The sequence below is a fragment of the Desmodus rotundus genome, chromosome 3 (genome assembly GCF_022682495.2).
Source record: "Desmodus rotundus isolate HL8 chromosome 3, HLdesRot8A.1, whole genome shotgun sequence".
Classification (NCBI taxonomy): Eukaryota; Metazoa; Chordata; class Mammalia; order Chiroptera; family Phyllostomidae; genus Desmodus; species Desmodus rotundus.
Window position 1 is genome coordinate 131,698,153 of NC_071389.1, and position 18,995 is coordinate 131,717,147.

An 18,995-nucleotide genomic window follows, 5' to 3' on the forward strand; every position below is an offset into this window, starting at 1 on the left:
CACCTTTACCCTTCAATCAATAAGTAACTTCTTTACTCACATCCCGCCAACCTTATAAGTCCTCGGAACAAAGGACTCTCACTCTGGCTCTCTGGCCACCCGGTCCCTGGCTTTTTTGGCTCTTGCCACCCCTGCCCTTGCTACCCTTGCTCTTGCCTTTCTCCCACACCTCAGTGAGGCCTGTTCTCTTGCATGAGAACATATTGCCAAAAAATCCTGCTTGCATGCTGATAAGCTTGTTGATCTGAAATTTTTACTGCATCAGTCAGAAGAATGAGTTTCTTCTTATCCTGTAACAGAGGCAGCAGCCTAGTGGAAGGCTGCTGAAGGCCTGTGACAGACTGAGACTCTAGGACATGACCGAAGTGATCATCTAGCGCAGGGGTGACGCGGCTGCCTATTTTTGTCAGGCCTGCACAAGCTAAAAATGACTGTACATTGTGGGATGCTTAAAGATAACTGAAAAAGGAGAATACTTTGTGACACATAAAAATTATAAGAAGTTTAATTCCCAGTCTCCATAAATTTATTTTTATTGGAAAATAGCCAAGCTCATTTGTTTACATGATTGTCTATGATTGCTTTTGCTCTACAATGACGGAGCAGTTGTGACAGAGACCAAGTGGCCACTGAGCCTAAAATATTTATTTGATTGCCCTTCAGAGAAAAGTTTGTTGATCCACAGTATAGTAGTTCATGTTCATCTCAAAAACAAACAAACAAACAAACAAAACCTGTTCAAATGGATCCAGTGAAAGTCAGAACTCTAACTCTATTTCCTGAATTTTAGATTTTGCTCTCTATTCACTTGAACGCACTGTTTGTAATTTCATTTAAATCAATAGAAACATAGGATAACTGATCCCTGGAAATGTAATACTCAGCAGAGTGAATGCATTTTTTCATACACGATTTGATATACTTGTGTCTAAACAGGAATATTTTGGATGACATGATGACATTGATTAATAATATTACAAAGTAAGAACTAAGAAAATACAGAGAAAAAACTTTAATCCACACTTATTCAAAAATAGGTGTGTAATTCATTTCACAAAATTTATCACTACCTAAAATTATTTTTAAGCTTATGTTTCTAATATAAGGTCTTTGAGGACTGGGGTTGCTGCTATGCCCTTAAGCCCCCAACCAGTGCTTGGTACCTGCCTAGCCGATAACACAGAGCGCTGATTGAGAGTATGAACTATGAAGTAGGATGCTGGCTCCACACTCTTTGACAGTGTGGACTTGCTTTCCCTCTCAGTTTTCTTCCTCTCACTCCTCTATGAATGATGACAGTTGCCAATCTCAGAGGTTACTAATGCGGAGGTACAATGAGTTAAAATACATGAAACCCTTAGAAGAAGCCTCTTACATTTTAGGCACTTTATTAATTATTAATGTTTTGATAAATGCTTGTTGAATAGATGTTTCTGCTAAATATAAATATGGTCTTGAATTAATATTCTTGTATATATTTTTGATTAACCTTTTTTCATGGTCTTCAGTTTTTGTTAGTTTGGTTTTGCTATTTTTATTTCTATTTATTTAGCACCAGTATGGGAATGCTACTGATAGTTACGTGTATATTTTATGTGACTTCATTAAATTCACTTATGAATTCCAAGAATTATTTTTGCAGTTCATTTTTTCAGCCTTATTGAGCTATAATTTACAAATAAAATTGTAAGTATTTAAAGTGCCAAAGTGTGGTTTTGCTATACACGTGCATTGTGACCAAGCACCCTCACATTCTGTGCGTTCTATCAGGTGCTCCTCGTTGCACTGGAATATTAGTGTCCTTACTCTTTAGCAATAGAAATCCTTCACATGGCCATGTAAATACAGATTGCACTTTCTGGTCTCTTTTCTGGCTTAGAGGGGTTGTGAGAACAAGTTTTGTTCAATGGAAGTACGTAAAAATCATCTGTGCTACTTCCTTATCTTCCTCTAAAAGTTATGTTATTTCTCTGTTTCTTGGTTCCCTTCCATATCCTGCTGGCTAGAAGTAGTGACAACTGTGGCAGGCACTTCAACCCAAAGATAGAAGTCATCTGTGTGTGTGTAGCCAGTAAAAAATTCTGATAAACTCTATCAGTAAGAAAAAAGCAAGTGGCACAAATGGATTTTATACGTTAGAACCAGCTACATATTTAAGAAGCATACTATTGAGTTTGTGTGCAGATAAAATTGCTTTCATTGTTAGAGGTAGTATTATGCATGTGTTATGTGAATAATTCTGATATAAATAGAATGTGCTTCCTTAAATTTCAAGGGGTCATGGTCCTCAGCAGTGAGTTCAATAGTCATAGTTTCTGTCACCGTGGTGGGAAGTGTCAAAGATAGTTGAGCACCTTTGGTCTGAGCACCATGTTGACCTGGGGGTTTTGCTATGAGGTGGTCATGATGGATAGATGGAGCTTAATATTCTACCACAAATACCTAGTAAGGCAAGGTGACACAGGGGTATGTGTTAGCTCAGCCATGTATGAGACATATATTGGGGTCTTTCGGAAACCTGGATTATAATCAAAATGACTAGAGCCAGTAAATGGGACCAGAATGTAAATTGGTCCAAATACTTAAATTATCGGTGTGCTCCTTAGTTCCGCCCTCACAGGTGCTTCCACATTGAGCTTAAAGATGTCATCCCTGATCATTGTATCTGAATTGAAAAAGTGTTTTGAGTATGTTAAATTTATTTGTAAAGAAAAATTGCTGGTGGAACTTAATCCTATTTTCCAAACCTTATCCCAGGAGCTCTAAGTAGCTTTGGGCAGAATGCTCCTGAACACTTGCATAGTATGTTAACCACCCTCTCATGGGAAAAGTTCTATGTGTCTCCAAAATTATTTGTATTAGAGAAGTAAGAATCATCAACACTGTTTTGATAAGTAGCATGATATTCATCATTCACTGAGTGATTGTTATAGTCATTGTGCTAGAGTTTTAATTTGCATTATTTAATTCATTATTATAATAGATTTATAGGTAAGTATTTTTTAAAAGATTTTATTTATTTATTTTTAGAGAGAGGGGAAGGTGGGAGAAAGAGAGGGAGAGAAGCATCAATGTGTGGTTGTCTCTCATGCATCCCTACTGGGGACCTGTCCTGCAACCCAGGCATGTGCCCTGACTGGGAATCCAACTGGCAACATTTTGGTTCATAGGCCGGCACTCAGTCCACTGAGCTACACCAGCCAGGACCTTATAGGCAAGTATTAATCTTATCCATATTCTACTGATAGACATTTACAGATTTAAAGTATAAATTGACTTATCTAAAGTCACATATCTTATAAATGGCAGGCTAGGGAGCCAATCTTGTATCTGCTTCAAAGCCCATGTTTTTTCTCTACCACGTGTCTTCCCTAGTTCTCAACTATTGGCTCAAACTGGAATCAATTACATAACTTTTTTCTTTTATTTTTTTAAAGTTCAGATATTCAAGCTGCATGCTAATGATGAATCTGAATTTCTGGATGTGTTTGTATTTTTCAAATGCCGTACAGGTGATGCTGCTACACAGCCAGTTCTGAGTGCTCCCCAATGACATGTCCCTCTCAATCTATGTCTCCTCTTTGGTGAGAGCCTTCCATGTATCAGAAAGAATTTTTTTAAGGCACACCAGAGAGATTTAGTGGATTGCTCTTCTTCTAGTACTGAAATAATAACTTATTTTCCTCCTCCAGTCCCTGTGTTCTGGATACAACAGCAACATCAGTGAGGGTACAAATTCATCCAAGCCCTTGGACAGATAAGAGCTACAGTTCTTGGAATCAGTGGATAATAATCCAAACCTAGTGAAGAGATTTTAAAAGGAGAAATTCAAAGAAATGAATAGACCAGAGACAAGGGCAGTGGACCAATTATTTACTAGCTGTGTATTTTGAGTGATTTGCTTCAAGCTTTAGAACCATGTTTTACACATGTTTAAAATGGTTGTAGTATGTCTTGCCTTATAAATTTTCCCTGTTAATAACAGTAATTATCCCATTATGTGGGGGTCTGTAGGCCTGAAGGCGAGGAGAGGTAAGTGATTGAAGCGGCCTGGCAGAGTGTGAAAAGTAGCATTTAGTATTTGACCCAGCCCAGCACCTCGAAACATAGATCTCGCAGAACCATTTCTAATGATTCTACAATGTAAGCAAACTGTATTGTCCTTTCCCTTTTTAAAAAACTGCATTTTTTTATCCCTTTCCCTCCACTTCACCTCTTGTATTTTATTAAAACTGACTTTCTAAAACCTCCTCAACACATATTCTGAGTTTACTTATAGTTTTTTTTTCCTCCTGTTTCCCAATTATAGTAGGTTTTGGGTAGAAAAATAACATTGGCTTTTCAACACATTGCTACATATGGAGATATTCCCAACACTAAGTGTTCATAAAAACATCTTCAATGCAGAAAACAATGGGGGAAAATTGGGATGACTGTAACTGAACAACAATAAAAAAAGATTTACAAAAAGAGAAAGTTAAGATGATTTATAGCTGTGTGGTAAAGAATTTGGCTTTCTCCAAAGAGTAGTCAGGACTTTGTCCTCAGTTTTGGGGAAGTAATCTATGTCACACCTGTTAGGAATATCTTTGTTTAGTTTGAGGTCTGGCCATGGTGGATCTTAGTGTGGGGCAGGCCACTCTTTACAGTCTTACCTTAGGGAGAGGTTACATCAGAAAGACCTGCCAGATGATTTAGGAGGCTTTGTGTCTTGAACTGGAGGCCGAGTTTAACTGCTTGGACAAACAGTGGTTCTTCCCTAACGAAACCTAAATGAAAACTCTAGATCGACACTCAAAGGTTTGGTGAGCTTCCCAGGTCGGCAGTGCTCTGTGTATTATCGCACATCAGTTCTAGGAGACACATGCATCCTAAGGACAACAGAAGTTTGAAACCCTCCCAGGACTCTGCTCTCTGTGTTTCTTTCCTTGGCTGATTTCGGTCTGTACCATTCCCCTATAATAAGATATAACTGTAGATAATAACAGCTTTCAATGAGTTATGTTAGTCTTTCTGATGAATTACATAAAATGAGAGTAGATGAGGGAACCCTTGAACTCACACTTGGTGTTGGAAGATACGCCAGTCTTGTGAAGGATTGTGCCTTCAGACTTGGTAGGTTGGCTCAGCGCTGGTAACGGTGTCACAGATTGAATGTTTCTGTCTCCCCAATATATGGAGATCCCCATATGTTGGACCGTAACCCCCAATATGATGGCAATAGGAGGTGGGGCCTTTGGGGTGTGGAGCCCACAGGAACTGGATTTAGTGCCCTTATAAAGGAGACCCCAGAGATCTGTTTCGCTCATTCTGCTCTGGAGGACACATTGAGAAGGCACCAGGAAGCAGGCTCTCACCAAACACAGAATCTGCCAGCACCTTGATATTTGCCTTCCCAGCTTCCAGAACCGTGAGAGGTAAACATTTACTGCTTAAGCCACTATGGTAGTTTGTTACAGCAGCACCTCCCAAAAAAGGCTAAGACAAGCAAGTAACATATGGTAGATACCAGCTGATCAAGTTTGTGATGTTTTCTGCTATGGAGTTTTTAAAAATTAAAGTGATGAGCAAAGTACTATTTACAAAAGTAATAAAAAAGATTAAAGCAATTCATGCATCCTTTTTGTCCATCTATTTCCTTTTGGCATCCAAAACATTCATCTATTTGGAACTTCCAAATTTCTCTACATTTGAGCTCATCTGTTCATCTCTTTCAAAAATGAAATGGGAATAAAGAAATGCCATAGAAATCACTGGATCTTGCTTAGTATAACTTGAGGTCTCCCATTTTCCATACTGAAAATATAAAGACGATACAATGCCCTCATGCCATCTACTTCAGAAAACTAGTCGGAGCCACTGACACTGAAATCTATACCAAGGGAGAACATTTAGATGCAAGGTTTAAAACCCAGTGATCGAATTTGTCCAAATAACTTCACCTACTAAATGTTTTAATGTTTCTTTCTATGGAGTTAAATGTTTTATTTCAACCCAGTATCTGGCAATTTAAAAGCAAGTTTAACTTAACAAGTTGATTAAACATATGTTTTATTAACAAATAACACTTTTTTTTCCTCTGTCAATATAATGAAGCTTTGAACCTTGAAATAATCTGGAAAAAATATAAAGATATCATGATGAAGTTAAATAACTGCTAGAAGGTGAACTGCTTTCTTATATAAAGAAGTATTCTTACTAAGAGAAAGGCCAGGCATACTAGTGGCTACTCTCAAACACTCACATCTGGAGTCAGATATCCTGGCTCTGGACTCCTGCTGACTAGTGATAGTCTGCAAAGCATTTCACTTAGTTCCTCTACTCCTCAGTTTCTTCATTTGCAAAATGTTAGCAGTAATTACACTTTTCTCATAGGTTAACTGTGAGGATTAAGTGAAAAGTGTGTGTGTGTGCACACACATGTGCGTGTTGGGGGTTGGTATAGTACTTAGCATAGTGCAAAGCATAGAATAATCTTGTCCTCAAAATTGTAGATGTTATCAATTGCATAAATAAGTAAATTGCAGATCATTTATGAAATTTAGGTCATGCTACAGAACCTTCCTATGAACAAATAACGTGCAGCATTTATTTATACAACAATAAATATAAGTAGATAAAAAAACTATGGTACATTTATACAATGGAATACTACACAGCAAAAAGAAAGAAAGAAGGAGCTCCTACCCTTCATGGAAGCATGAATGGAACTGGAGAGCATTATGCTAAGTGAAATAAGCCAGGTGGTGAAAGACAAATACCATATGATCTCACCTATAAGTGGAACCTAATCAACAAAACAAACTAGTGCAAAAAAGAACCAGAGACATTGAAATAAAGAACAGACTGACAGTGACCAGAGGGGTGGGGTGAGTAGGATAATGGGGGAAAATAGGGGAAGGGATGTCAAGGAACATGTATAAAGGACACATGGACAAAGCCAAAGGGAGTAGGTCCGAGGCTGGGAGGCGGGGGTGGGTGGGGCAGGGGAGTGGGGTGGGAGAAGAATGGAAACAACTATACTTGAACAACAATGAAAAATTTAAAAACTAAATAAATAAATAAAAGGAGATTTAGGCCTCAGAATAAAATGAAGTACGGTTATTTTGTTTATCCCCAAGTTCAAATTGTCAACAGAAAAGAGTTTTTGTCTACTTAATTACTAACTAGCTGACATTGACCTTTGAGCATAATAATAGCACTACAACTTTAGTACTTCAAGTTTACAGTGTGCTTCCTTGTATATTGTTTCATCCAAATATCATGATTTGAAAGATAGACTGTTCTAACATTTATTAATATTCTATTTTGCCAATGAGAAAACTGAGGTGCAGAGAGGGTAAATAAATTACCAGGGGTCACCTAATTAGTAAGTGATAGATATAGGACTCAAATTGGAATCTTTTAATTTCAAGTTAAATTTCAAGTTACTTTCAAGTTACTTTGAAATTTCTCTTACTAAATTTTATCAAAATGTATTCCATTTAACTTTTAAAATAGAATTTAAAAAATCCTCACTCAATGATATGCTCATTGATTTTAGAGAGAGAGGAAGGGAGAGAAGGAGACAGAAACAGGGATGTGAGAAACACTGATCGGTTGCCTCCCGCACGCACACTGACCCGGGATCGGACCTTCAACCTTTAGTGTACAGGATGGCACTCTAATCAACTGAGCCACTCGGCCAGGGCAATTTATTTATTTTTTTAAAATAATTAATCTGTCTTATAAGCATACTCTAGGAAACGCATGGATAAACTAAAATGGATCAATTTATGATGCTTATGAACAAAACATTAATAATAAGCATGACCCTGTAATTAATATGAAGAGAAAAAAACAGTTCGTAATTTCCACATGCAAAGATAAAGCAATCACGTCTGCTATCACTGAAGAGCAAATCCCATGCTTTTATCAAAGAAGAGATTTACTCAAGAGTCTCATGAGATTGGCAACAGACTTCAAATGTCTCACACACACCAGGAGACAATTTTAACCTATATTTTTTCTTTGGATAGGTTTTAGAAATAGTAAAAATAGTGGACGTAGCCAACAGCAATTTTTTTTAGCTCTCTTTTTGTTATTGGGTTTTAGCAGATTTATCGTAACACATCTTGATTTCCTTTTATTGGAAAAGATTCTTTGTACTGGAACAGTAACATTATGAACAGCAAAGAAGACATGTTCTATTGATGATAATAACTTAGGTAATTTAGTTTTCACTATTGCACTGCAGTATTATTAAGAAAAGATAATCTAGAGGTAAAGAATCATAGGCATTTATGAATAACTGCCAGTTTAACAATGCTGAACACTTGAGTGTACCACATAAACGGAAAAAAAAGGAAAAAAAAGGATGTTGTTCAATTATCATTAAACTCTTCCATGAAATAGAATAAATTAAGAACTAAATAAGTTTCTAACAAAAATGATACAATTCCAACAGGAAGAATAGGTTCCCACTGGGTGGGCCCTGCACATCAAAGCATTTTACATGGCCTTCCAGGGACGCATGTTCAGGCTGCAAGGACGTCAGTGCCCTATGCAAACTGCTGTTGCTAAACAGAGGCTATTTTCTGGGACGTTTTCCATGGTGATTTGTTTCAAATGCTAAACTAAAAACTTGCATTTGACTTTCTGTTAAAATGTGAATTCAAAGTTGGTCATGGGATTTACTAACAATAAAAATAGTTCCATACATTTACTAATGATGAAAGTAAACTAATCAGCTGAATTAGGATCCGTAGTATACATAAGCATAAGGAAATTAAAAAGTTGTAAGATTAATAATTTTTATAAAGGCAGTGATAAACAAAAAATTATGTTTGCTTTTATCTCAGAAACAGAGAGAATTAAAAGAACCCCCCCCAAAAAATGAGTAATTGGCACAGGGTCTACCAAGATAAATAACATCAATTTTGGGATTCTGAAACAATTTAAGAACTTCAGATGAGTATTTCTACTGGTTACCCCAAGGCTAATTCCTTTAATAAGTACTGATCAGCAACTCTCCCCATTCAGCATGATTTTCTGGATCCTCTTCAGCTATTAAATTTCTTTCTCTCTAAATATAGCTGAGTTGCTTACGGCTTACAGAAACATCTTGATTTTTACCTCTGTTAAGTTTTAGGGAAACATTTCACCTCTATTTATTCCAAGTGACTAGAGTCATCTGAGACAACTTTAATATTTGTATCTCTTCCTTTCAAATTATTATGAATTAACAGAACATCATAGATTTAGACAAAGAAAAAGTGTGGTAGAATTCTAATTGTTTTAGTTGGTACATGCTGTGGAAACTTAATTTGTTTAATTTGCTGGGGTAACTTAATGAGACCTTCTTTTGGGTCTACCATCCCACACTAAAATTTCTTTGCATAGTTTTATTGGCTCCTTACTGTATTCTACCTTATCTTACTCTCAGTTTCCTTAGCTCATAAAAAGTAACTCTGTTCCACCTCCCTTACCAGGTAATCCCTGTTTCATTGGGCAGACTGATAAAATTCCTGTGTCTTCTTTCCTCTCCAAATCAAAATCCTTATTCATTGCTATACTATACACCCCCATTCTCCTTCCTCTACTTCTCTCAGGAAGCACTTCTACTACTTGCTATTTATTTTGAAACCATGCTTTTCTTTTACTGTGCTGCCCACAAATAATTCCTTCTCCTTTGTGTCTTCCTTTTTTCTTTCCATGGGTTGTAAGCTTTTTCAATAGGCTATCTCTTATTATTGCCTATATATTCAGCTTTTACTCTCCCCTTGTCTTTCTTGCAAACTTCTCAGAAAAGTATTACTCACCATGCCCCACTTTAAAATTTCTAATTGACTCAATGCCCTTTCATTACAACTACTCTCCCTGCATTACAGTTTATTGAAACTATCTTTGCAAGCATTTTTAGTAACCTTCTAATGGTAAGTCTAATCACCTAATACTAGGCATAATCCCACATGCCTTCATGAAAATTTTCACACTGTTGATCACCTCAGTCCCTGCACACAAAACTCTCTTCTCTCCCCCTCCTCCCTCCCTCCATCTCTATATTTCTATCTCTATCTTCATTTATTTTAAAGGCTTTTGAGTCACGTGAGTTTCCAGCATTCATCACTCCTTCCCAGCCTCTTATTGGCTTTTTAACATAGGTTTCGCCTTTGCCTGTATCTATTCACCTTTTCCATTCATTCCTATTAATTCAACATAATACTTACTTTTAACCCAAGTGAAAGGATTGTTGAGATCATTAACAGTGAAGTGTATTTAAAGCAAAAGCATCGGTGGTCCTAAACCCCCCTCAAACACGTTTGCTGCCTCCACGTCCTCCCACTATCCTGATCCAATAGTCTTCTTGTGTGAGTGGTACTTTATTTGCCCTTAAAAGTCCTTTATTTTTTTTTTCTTAAGAAATTAGACTTCAGGGATAAGTCTGGTTGTAGATGAGGTAAAATGAAATCTTAAGAAAATTCTTATGAAAGTTGTTGGAATAAACAAATATAGAATGTACAAATGTAGTTCAGCCTACAGCTATATATACCAGTTCTTTTTATATATAATGCAGTCATGTAGAAAAGTTTTTAAAATAAGCACTCCTGTGTATTCACTGAAAATTAGTCTGTAGATTGATTTTTTTACTGTAGTTTCTGAATAATCCACTTGTCTGGTTTAATTAAATAATTTTAAAGTATACAGGCTTCTTCTAAAGGAGAACTCATTGTTAGGAAGTAATCTATTCATTCCTCTTTTCATTTCCTTTGATTGCACTTTTTTTTTTTTGCGGTTTGCAATGTTAAGCAGCAACAAAAATACTCTGCAAGAAATAAAGACTTTTTTGTATTTTCTGTGTCTGAATAATCTGTGCTCACTTTTTTAGGATAATGACCTGTCAAATGTATTCAGTGCTAACAATACAATCTGCCTGTGTGGGCTATTCAAAGAGGCAAAAAATAAAAGCAAACTTTGATTATGTATATATATTTATTTACAATACTACTTTGATTCTTTCATTTATATCTGTATTTTCCATTACTAAAAGAACATTAAAAATGCCAGAAAGGATAATGCCTCTATTCTATGTTCAGTACTTTCTCACACTAGCCCTTGTTACTTTCAAGAAATTTAAAAAATCTGAATTATAAATGGTGTCCCTTTACTATCATATATATTTTTTACCTTTAACTTTTCGATTACCATTGATCTGCAAAATTAAAAAATATGATCATATCTCTCCCCTCTTTAAAAACTCAGCTGGCACACCATTTTCTACAGGAGAAGGCCCATGCCCTAGCCATCTCTAACAGATTTGCCTGTCTGCCGTCTCTTCCCTCTCCCTACTCCAGTCTGTTCCCCTTCTCTTCCTCCAAGTCCATTTGGTAAGCTCTTTATAGTCACCCTCCAAATTGTAGGTAATTTTTTTCTCAGGAAGACTTAAAAAATATTTTTCCATCGCAATCTAATGAATAAATACCATTGCATAAGTTTAAGGTGTAAAATGTGGTGATTTCATATACCTCTATATTTCAAAATGATTACTGCAAAAGATTAACTGACATAGCCATTGCCTTCCATTGTTACTGCTTTTGTTTTTTATTTTTATTTCTTTGGCGGTGAGAACATTTGAGATCTACTCTCAGCAAGTTTTAAGTATGCAATACAATCCGGTTAACTATAGTCACCACGCTGTATGTTAGATCTCCTAACCTTATTCATATTGTAACTGAAAGTTTGTATCCTTTGACCAACATCTCCCCATTTCCCTCAACCTCCCCATCCCTGACAACCACACACCTACTCTGTTTCTATGGGTTTTACATTTTTACACTCCACATAGAAGTGAGATCATACAGTATTTGTCTTTATTTGTCTGATTTACTTATTCCCTTAGTATCAGATTCATCCATGTTGTTGCAAATGGCATAATTGCTCTAGGAAGATTTTTTTTAACACCTTCTGCTTTTCCTCATTCATTACTTTATTTTTTTTATTTTGTAATACTAAAAAAAGTAAGTAAACTTTGTACCTATTAAACCTGGTGCTTACTTTCATTTTCTCATTAGTCATGTTGTATTATAATTAATTTTTATTAAGGTAAAGTATATATAACATAAAATGTACTATTTTAATCATTTTAAGTGTATAGTTCAGGGGTGGTATGGACTTTCGTGTTCTGCAAAATCGCCACCATCAGTCACTAAATAACTCAACTGTTTTACTTACTTTTTACCATGTCTACACTGGTCACTAAATAACTGTTTTACCTACTTTTTACCATGTCTATCTCCCATACTAGACTTAAGAGATGAATGGTTGCCTTATTAATGTGAGCTGTATTATTACATATTTATACCCAGTACTGAACACAATGTCTGATTAATAGAATATGCCCAATAAGCGTTTGTTGAATTGAAGTGTCACAATCAAAATCACGTATCATATCATCACATTGACCAGCCACATCAGATTATGTCAACTTTCCAGCGGGACGGACCTGGGTACTATTATGCTAAGTGAAATAAGCCAGTCAGAGTAAGACAAATACCACATGATCTCACTCATATGTGGAATCTGATGAAGGAAATAAACTGACAAACAAAACCAGAGGCATTGACACATGGGACAGACTGACAGACCTCGGAGGGGAGGGGGGTAAGGGGACTGCAAGAGATTAGCCAAAGAACATATATGTACATATGCAAAGCCCATGGACACAAACACCAATGTGGTGAAGGCCGGGGTTAGGGTAGGCTTGGTGGGGGGGCGGGAAATTGGGGGACATAGAGGATATCTGTAATAGTGTCAACAATCAAAACAAATAAACATATTCTTTTAGTGGTGTTCACTTTACAAAACAAAAACAAACTAAAGCAAACTATATTTTCAATGCTTTCTCATTTCATAAAGTATGAATTCCAAATTTTGATCATGGCATGCAGGGCTCACTAAAATCTGAGTCCTACCAATCCCTCCGCCATCCACTTCCGCACCTTTTCATGACTTGATTCTACCAACACGGCGGCATTCATTATTACTGAAACAACCAAGTTCAGGTTTTCTTTATCATACTGGTTCCTCAGCTTGAAACATTTTCGACCAGTTTTGAAGCCAATCAGTCTTCCTTCAAAGGTGCGACTTCTCTAATCCTTTGGCTTAGAGTATATATACCCTTCTCCTCTCTGCTCTTTTGTACTTTGTTTGGGCCCCAATTTTGCATTTAGTTAGTTTTGCCTTAAGTTATATTTTACATATTTGTTCATATGTTTGCCTTCATCACTTGAGGGGAAATACATAAAAATTTGCATAATTCTTTGCTTGTCCTATCATGTTTTCCTGTTCCTTTCTGTCAGATACTGACAGAATTTTCTGAATATGGTAGTTGCTCAATAATTATATTTTTAAAGAACAAACATCTTGCTAACTTGATGCACGTGAATCAATGTATTGCTTTTTATTGAGCGTGCCTAAGGTCGTTCAAACTCTACTAATAGGTAACGAACAGTGCGAAAACACTGCTCGCCACCAGCTCTGTACAATGAAAGCTGACAAATAAATATACATCGATCGCAAGGTTCCTACCACTGTACTGAGAGAACTAAATACGAATGAGCAAGATGCAGTCCATTTTCTCAGGGAACTAACGACCTAGAATTAGACAGGTATGTAAGTAATCCCAATGCTTGCTGAACAGTCATACTAAGTGCTGAAGCAATAAGCTTTAGCTATTTAAACTAAGGAGCAATGACTGTTGGCAAGAAATAATAAAATATTTCATTAAAATTACGATGGTATCTGAACTTGAGTTTCAATAGCAAAGTATAATTTTGATGGGTGAACTGGAGTTGTGGAAGCACCCCAAGAGAGACATTAGCATAAGATTTAGAGGTAGGGTATATGTTGGCTGCTTTCAAAAACAGTGAATACAATAATTTAACAAGACCTTAGTCAGAGCCTGTAGGGGTAAGGGAATTAAAGCTGGATTAGAAGGTTAGACCATTGAAGAGATTCTTGAGTATATATTACAGGTTTATGTAACATGTTATTATACACATGTTAATATAGTACATTATGTGATTAACATATTAATATGGTATATACTATATATGTTACATATCAGAATATGTTATAAAATAATCAATATGATTGAACTTTACTAATAAGTTTAATTTTGAAGGATAACTTAGTAGAAAGGGATAGGTGACAAGAACAGACAGAAATCTATTATAGAATCCCAGGTGTGAAATAATGAAGGCTTGAATTATGGTGGTCTTAATGTATGCAGAAAAAGATGAGAATAAATGGATTGGGAGGGTAGACTGTGGAGACAGTGAAACATGTGGTTGGAACCGCCTGAATACGGGGAGCTATAACAAATTCAAAGACAAGCACATTTTCATGTAGGAGAGAATAGTGTCACTTGAGGAGAAATAACCTCTGTTGGCGAATCTGTGGTGTAGCGGTACGTAACCTCCAGTATTATTCTGCTGATATGTATGCATTTAGCACAGTGCCTTGAGGTTTAAGGTACTCGGTAAATATTAGCTATTGTTATTACTAAGTGATTAATAGAATGACCAAGTAAGGAAAATAACATCTCTAAAATGTTTATTGTTTTGTTTATAAAATAACAAAAAGTTTTTTAAAATTCAAGTGCTACAAAAATAGTATATAAACTTGCAAACACCTGAGACAACTAATATTGACAGGTTTGTATTTATATAAAATTTGTTCTCTAATCTCACAATAATGTGTTATCATTATTTGTACTTGTACAAAATTAGGATCATGCTATGCAACTTCTTTCTTTTTGTAAAGTTGAAGGTTTTGGAGTTCTTTCCCGATATAGTTGTCTCCTATTCTTTTTCATAATGCCACTTATTTCCTTGCATCCACGTGCCGCAGAGAATCTAAGGCCCACTTGGGAAAACGAGGTAGAGACTCAGGCCCAACAGTGCATATGGGACATTTGTATATATTAGAAAAATTGATCCCAGTCGGCGGTTACAGCCCTGCAGGTGCATATCTTGATTAGCAAACCCTGAACTGAATTTTAGTCTCTGCCCTTAGTCCCATGTTGGACACCTGTGGCAGAGAACAATGCAACCATTAGCAAAGCTGGGTGGGAATGCCAAACCAATGCTTAAAATCTGTGCAGCTCAGAAAAGAAAATGAACTTTGAGCTGTAGATTTGTTTCTTTTCCATAGAAGTCATGGTTGAAGCCTTGCATGTATGAGAAATGCATGAGGCCTCCACAGGAGAGATGACGTAAAGAAAAGGTGTTATGGGAGATAAGTCCCCAACCATCTGTGAGAACGGGATAGGGGAGAAACAGCAAGAGACACAGAGCGACCAAGGGACTCAGTGGAATAAACTCTATTAACATAATGTAATGATGACAACCTCTATTATCTTTTAGACTCTGCATAAACATTTACATATGTACTGTTACATGCATATGTGTCTCTATCAAGGTAACACTTGCAGTCTGAACCCCTGCACTGATTTCTCCTTCTGAATGCAGGAAGTGAAATAGTTCAGAAAATGTCTGGATAAATTTTTGGCTATCTGAACTGTCATTATCACTACCAGAAATTCAGGACCCAGACAGGTTCTGGTAATGTGGTCTCCTCACTCTCCAAGCTTGCTATATGAACTCAGATTTGACTTATGAGGGATACTTGTAAATACATCATAATTTTAATTTAAAATCTGAAGCATTAAATGAAATTTTCCCCTAACTCTGGTTCATTCAGTCATTTTCAGGAATTTTGTTCTAATAACTGATTATTTTTGTCTATCTTACATATTTTTATTTGGCTCTTAAGAATGTGCTCTTAAATAAGTTTTCCTTTTTTAAAAATAAAAATGTTCTATTCATTTCTCAAAATACCTTCTTCAATTACTTCCTCTAATATCCAAACTTAATCTAGTTCTCCTTTCTAATGCTGCCAATAGTATGAATTTTTCTAAACTGATTTTGTCAGATTTCTAAATGTATCTTGTTATCATCAGTAAATGATGTCCTGCTTACAGAAATTTCTTGTACAGCTTGCTGTTACTATAGAGAATCAAGAAGCCAAACTGTGTCTTCTGATTTTTTTAGTATTTCATTATGAAGTAAATAATAGCATTATTAAGAAGAGCTGACTTTTTCCTATGTACATTCTTTAAAAATCACTAATGATTTTTAAATGACTTATTATTAGAAAACTAAGAGACTTTTATTTTTTATTTTATTTTATTTTTTTACTGGATCTGTGCCTGTCTAAGTAAGAATTCAAGTTAAGCCTCATGGAAATTAATTATAATGAACAATACTGACAAAATATATTGAAGTTAATGAGTATATAATTACTCTCCTTTTATTTATATAAATAATTAAAAACAAAACAAAAGCTTTCAAAAAGGTTATCTTATTTTAAGGGTAATTTTAATGATTCAAAATTTATTAAATCTATGTGCAAGCAATCTCTATACCAGACTGCCTGCAGGAGACTATAATAGTATTTGAGGGCTAAAACTGTATTGAATCCAACAGTCAAAATCGTTTCTCCTCTTTTGTTCTCAACTGCTGTTTTCCCATGGCATGGAGGAGTGGACTGTTTAGTTGCCATTTCTGGAGCAAAGTTTCAGAGCCTCACTTGATCTGTTTATGACAAATAGAAACTTTATCACTGCCATATTAGGCAAGACTTTCAAATTAGCAGTCACCACACCTTTTGTTTGTTTACCCTTATCAATAAAATATTTTTTATTCATCCAAAATAAACATATGCACACAAAAGTCAAAACTAACAGTGATAAAATACAACCACTTAATACTTTCTTCTTGTGCATTCTAAGAATGAGCACACTCACTTTACAGGTGATTTGCATACTCTCTCATAGGACTGAGTTCCTCTTGTCATTACCCATTCCAACCTCTTCCTTTTGTTTAAACCATCCAGGGCATTTTAAACCGCTGTGCCCCCATTTGTGCTTTTACCACTGCCAGCCTTTAATTCACATGGAACTAATTCTTCCTGTAGTTAAAAGTCAATTATTTCTAAAGTTTGAATTGCTAACCTGGAACAAACAAAAGCATATGTAAACTTTCTCAATTGCCTCAGCCTATTTTAAACAACAGAGAGTTTGTGCTGGGTAAGATTTTTAGCCTGTTTGAAAAAAGTGTGAATTTGTTCATGTCTGTAGTATAAATATAAGTATAATTTTGTTAAGAATTCATTTATAACACATAATTAATTACATTAACCTCCCACGTCTTTAGTTATTTACTAATTCAATAAATACTGAATTATTTTAGTATGTCCATTATTAGTAATAATATTTATATTACTGGAATAAACTGGAAAAATTGTCTTACTAATAAAATGTGTGTGTGTGTGTATGTATGTGTGTGTGACAGAGACACAGAGAGAGAGGCTATTTTAGTGGCTTACACAGATTAAATTGGTTATATATATTTATAAATTTGTTATATATATTTATAAATTTGTTATATATTCTAATGCCCAAGTTCATTTATGCACTAATAACCAAAAGAAGAACAATCTTCTGAAGATAAACAACTCTAAATCTGAAACGATAAATAAAATACTCTCTTAGAGTCACGAATGAGATCAAAAGAAATGGATTCAATGATGCCACTAAACATGGGCCCAGTGCTTTTAGAAGATAAGAATAACAAGGATCTGAAGGAAAATATATTTGTATCTCCAAGGAACCAACTTTATTTATAATGTTTTCTAAGTCTAACAGACATTGTACATGTCTTCCAACTCGAGAGCTGTGTTTTCCTTCTCAGAAGGACCGGCATCCTGACTGCAGCCCTTCGGAATCCCCATCTCGCTGGCTCACAGGTTGCTAGCTTTTCCCAAATTTCCTTTCACCTCTCAGTGACAGATCTGAACACCAGAAATGGGAACACGTGACTCTGGCCCCAGTGTCAAGAGGCCTTGTTCGCTGGTATATACAGGATATAATTTACTTTTTTGTGACAGTTTTGATAAACATGACGTATAACATGAGAGATACTACGTTAGCTATATTGCACCTCAAAAGAGGAGAAAGTTTGGTATGTTACCTCCTGATTAGCAGCAGCTAGTTCTTCTTCCAGTGCAGAGACTCTTTCTAAAGAAACCCTCAGTCGTTCCCTTACCTAGAAGAAAAACCGAAATATAATATGGGCCGTAATGCATACCCCATGCATGTTAAGCTGTTAATCCACCATTAATGTTATCAGAGACAGTCACAGTGGGCTATTATTCAACTATTTATAGTCCTAAGTGCTCAGCAATACATTGTCACCTCATAGTTTCACTGTATCAAGAGATTTCCTTGTAAGTCAGTCCTTGTAGTAGTTCAAGGATAGATTTTCCTGTGGAGTTGGAGGCAGACCCATCTTGTTCTCAATTCTGATTCATGGTAAGTGGAGGCAAAGTTCAAAAGTGTATTATAAATTCATCTGAAAAGTGGTCACTGATTAAGCATAAAAAGTAGGCAAGAAAACGTTCTATTTCTCTAAAATAATAAATCCGCTTTCATCTGGCATTTACTATCTAGCTTCAAAATGATTTGTCTAAGAGGAAGTGACTCTTAAACTCTCAAATACGCGGTCCATGGCTCGCCTGCTTTGTACTGATGAGAGGTCTACAGTGTTATGCAGGGACTCAAAAGTACCTCGTTCTGGAATTTCTAGCTAGCTTCCAGGTACCAAAGGTCAAGCCTTACATTTTGTAGAACTAGAGATTCTGCACATTTAGTTTGAAAACAATTATGTTTACAAATATTTCATAAACAAAACTCAGTGTTTCTCTTTTTTTGCTTTCTTAGAACTTCTACAATTGTTATATTTATTACATATTCATACATATGCTCTATATTTATTACATTTATTCAAAAGTATAAATACTTTGATCATGTAAAAGTACATTTATTAAAAAATTTAGAAAAATAAATTTGACTGAATTCAAATGAATGACTATAGCAGCTTAATTTTCCTTAAGAA

At 35.7% G+C, this 18,995-nt stretch overlaps 1 protein-coding gene across 18 annotated transcripts in view; it reads right to left on the reverse strand.

The window, feature by feature from the left end:
- The window catches only part of PPFIA2 (PTPRF interacting protein alpha 2), a 446,500-nt gene that overhangs the window by 158,936 nt on the left and 268,569 nt on the right, over positions 1 to 18,995 (reverse strand). For 16 of the 18 annotated variants that reach the window (XM_053921063.2, XM_045187308.2, XM_045187307.2 and 13 more), the window contains one exon: positions 18,072 to 18,146. The exons of the other annotated variants lie outside the window; for them this stretch is intronic. In XM_053921063.2, coding sequence (XP_053777038.1) covers positions 18,072 to 18,146 — 75 coding nt within the window. The remainder of the gene's footprint in view (positions 1 to 18,071; positions 18,147 to 18,995) is intronic. 18 annotated transcript variants of the gene reach the window in all.